The sequence below is a fragment of the Elephas maximus genome, chromosome 19 (genome assembly GCF_024166365.1).
Source record: "Elephas maximus indicus isolate mEleMax1 chromosome 19, mEleMax1 primary haplotype, whole genome shotgun sequence".
Lineage (NCBI taxonomy): Eukaryota > Metazoa > Chordata > Mammalia > Proboscidea > Elephantidae > Elephas > Elephas maximus.
The window spans coordinates 17,803,911-17,806,633 of record NC_064837.1 but is presented as its reverse complement, the minus strand read 5'-3'; the positions used below and the strand labels follow the sequence as shown (position 1 = coordinate 17,806,633).

Below are 2,723 nucleotides of genomic sequence, written 5' to 3'. Positions count from 1 at the left end.
ACTGCATGAACAATAATCCCTTCCTGGAAATGCACAGAGAAAGCAAGTTCTTTGGGTAACTAAGTGGAAGGTAACATCATGAATCAAGACATGAAATATGGAAAAAGAGCTGGCTTAGGAGGAAATACAAATTGTTCAGTTTTGTGCATGTTAAGATTGAAGACCTTATAGATCATCAAGTAGAGATGTCCGCTGGAAAGATGAGAATAAAAATTAGAATCTGGAGAAAGGCCTTCCTTGGCTGCAGATGGAGATTTGGAGGTCAAAAAAATACACAAGGGTATTGAAATGATGGATTTGGAGACATCAAATAAGGAAAGCAATAAAGATGCAAATGGAGCAAGGCTGGAAACCTAGACCCCAGTACGTGGAGCCAAGAATTACCCTTCTTATTATTTCCAGATGAGGGAAAATGAGAACAGACTCCTGAATCGGATGGTCTGGGATCTTAAGTAGGCTCAATACTAACCCATTCTGGGACCTTCACAAGTCAGTCATCAAATTCTGTATTTTTTCAAACTTAAAAATAGTGATAATATTTCCTTTTGTGCAACCTTCATAGGGGTAGAAGAGGTTATAGATGTCAACTTTGTTGATAAATTATAAAATATCAACAAAGAGAGAGGCATCCTTAAAGATTGTGGTTGTTTACCAGCCTCTGGATCGCTATCAGTCAGAATCGACTCAACAGTAACCGGTTTTTTTTGGTGGGGGAGGGGGGCTTTGGCTTCCTTCCTCATACCTGAGGGAGTAATTTTTAGGACCCCTACTTATTAGTTAGAAACACTGGTGGCATAGTGGTTAAGTGCTATGGCTGCTAACCAAAAGTTCGGCAGTTAGAATCCACCAGGTGCTCCTTGGAAACTCTATGGGGCAGTTCTACTCTGTCCTATAGGGTAGCTATGAGTTGGAATCAACTCGATGGCAATGGGTTTTTGGTTAGGTATTAGTTAGCTCCCAGGTAAAGACAAAATAAACTATTCTAATAAAGGAGTTGGAAAGTTCCTTTCATGTTCATATCATGGCAGAAAGATGATGTAGACATAAAAATAAACCAGGGGTAAAAAGTTTAAGAGACAGAATGATGCGAACACTTGTACAGAAAAAGATATTAACAGAATTTAGAAGATGGGTGCTGAGAGGCTGAGATGTTTGGGTTTTAGTCAGCATTGACTTGGAGGACAGAATATTATTTCGAGTAGTTTTGGTTAAAAAAAAACCATATAATAAATTAGTGATGTAACAGCTGGAGGCAATTGGATCATTTAAAACTATGCTCCTTCAGGATCATCTGGGAGTGACAAAAAAGGAAGACTTTGCCAGGAGGTCACTGAGAACCACTTCTTAGTTCAACAAGATAGCTCCACTTTATCTCTCTTCTTTTATTAGATATTTCTGCAGTATTTCATTTTAATAGAACTTTCTATGATGAACAAAAAAAGAAGTCTGAAATAATATTGAAATATCAGCATCTCTACTGGATAAGATAACATGAAATCCCAAGTGCTACCATCATAGATAGAAGGGAAATGTCTTTTTATGAAAGGCTCTTCCCAGGGCTCCCTTTATGTCTCTGTTCCTCAGGCTGTAGATGAAGGGGTTCAGCATGGGGGTCACCACAGTGTACATCATAGCCATGACAGTTTCCTTAATAGTAGAATTATTAGCTGATGGGCATAAGTAGAGACCAATAACAGACCCATAGAACAGTGACGCCACGGAGAGGTGGGAGCCACACGTGGAAAAAGCCTTATGGATGCCCCTGGCAGAAGGGGCCTTAAGGATGGAGGAGATAATTCTTGCATAGGACATAATGATGAGTAAGAATGGGACAACAAGAATGACTCCTCCTGTGATAAATATCACCAACTCATTAACTTGAGTGTCAGAGCAGGCCAGCTTCAGTAGAGCAGACATATCACAGAAAAAATGGGGGATCAAGTTGTCTGCACAAAAACACAACCTGGCCATAAGCAGGGTGTGCAGCATGGCATGGAATGTGGTCAGCACCCAGGACAGTGCCACCAGGGAGAGACAGAGCTGGGGGCTCATGATGGTGGTGTAGTGCAAGGGGAAGCAGATGGCCACATAGCGGTCATAGGCCATGGCCACAAGGAGGAAGCTCTCCAGGTCACCAAAAAACAGGAAGAAGTATATCTGGGCCAGGCAGCCTGTGTAGGAGATGGAAGGGACTTGGCTCTGCATGTTCTGCAGCAATTTGGGCATTGTGACTGAGGAGAAGCAGAGGTCAGAGAAGGACAAGTTGCTGAGAAAGAAGTACATGGTTGTGTGGAGGTGGGAGTCCAGTCGAATGAGGACTATGATGACGAGGTTGCCCAGGACGGTGGTAACATATATGGCCAGGAACAGGCCATAGAACAGGATTCGCTGCTCTGGATCAATGGGCAGGCCCAGGAGGATGAACTCAAAGATGGTGGTTTGATTGTTTCCTGACATTCTCTGTTGCTAACATCACTAGGAAGAAACAATAGTGTTCATTAAAAACCTGACCAGAGGAATAAACGTATTTCTGTGATATGTGGTCTGTTAGATGCTCTGTAATGATACTTTATTTTTCCCTCATCATAACAATGTCAATTTCTATAATCAGAATCTCAATAATCAAAAATGACTTTTTTTCACTTTTCTATAATATATAACATTATGCCCTCCTTTCAAAACACTCATACCTCTTAGTTTGTGACATAACCAATGGTCTGTTT

General features: G+C 41.2%; 1 protein-coding gene across 1 annotated transcript; it reads right to left on the bottom strand.

Annotated features, from left to right (window-relative positions):
* Positions 1–1,512: 1,512 nt before the first annotated feature.
* On the bottom strand, positions 1,513–2,457 carry LOC126062625 (olfactory receptor-like protein DTMT). Its single transcript, XM_049860337.1, has one exon. It carries the CDS (start codon positions 2,455–2,457, stop codon positions 1,513–1,515), a length of 945 nt encoding a protein of 314 aa, XP_049716294.1.
* Positions 2,458–2,723: the final 266 nt, after the last annotated feature.

Coding starts and splice junctions, on each gene's coding strand:
- LOC126062625 (XM_049860337.1), bottom strand. CDS start 2,457: ATGTCAGGAAACAATCAAACCACCATCTTTGAGTTCATCCTCCTGGGC.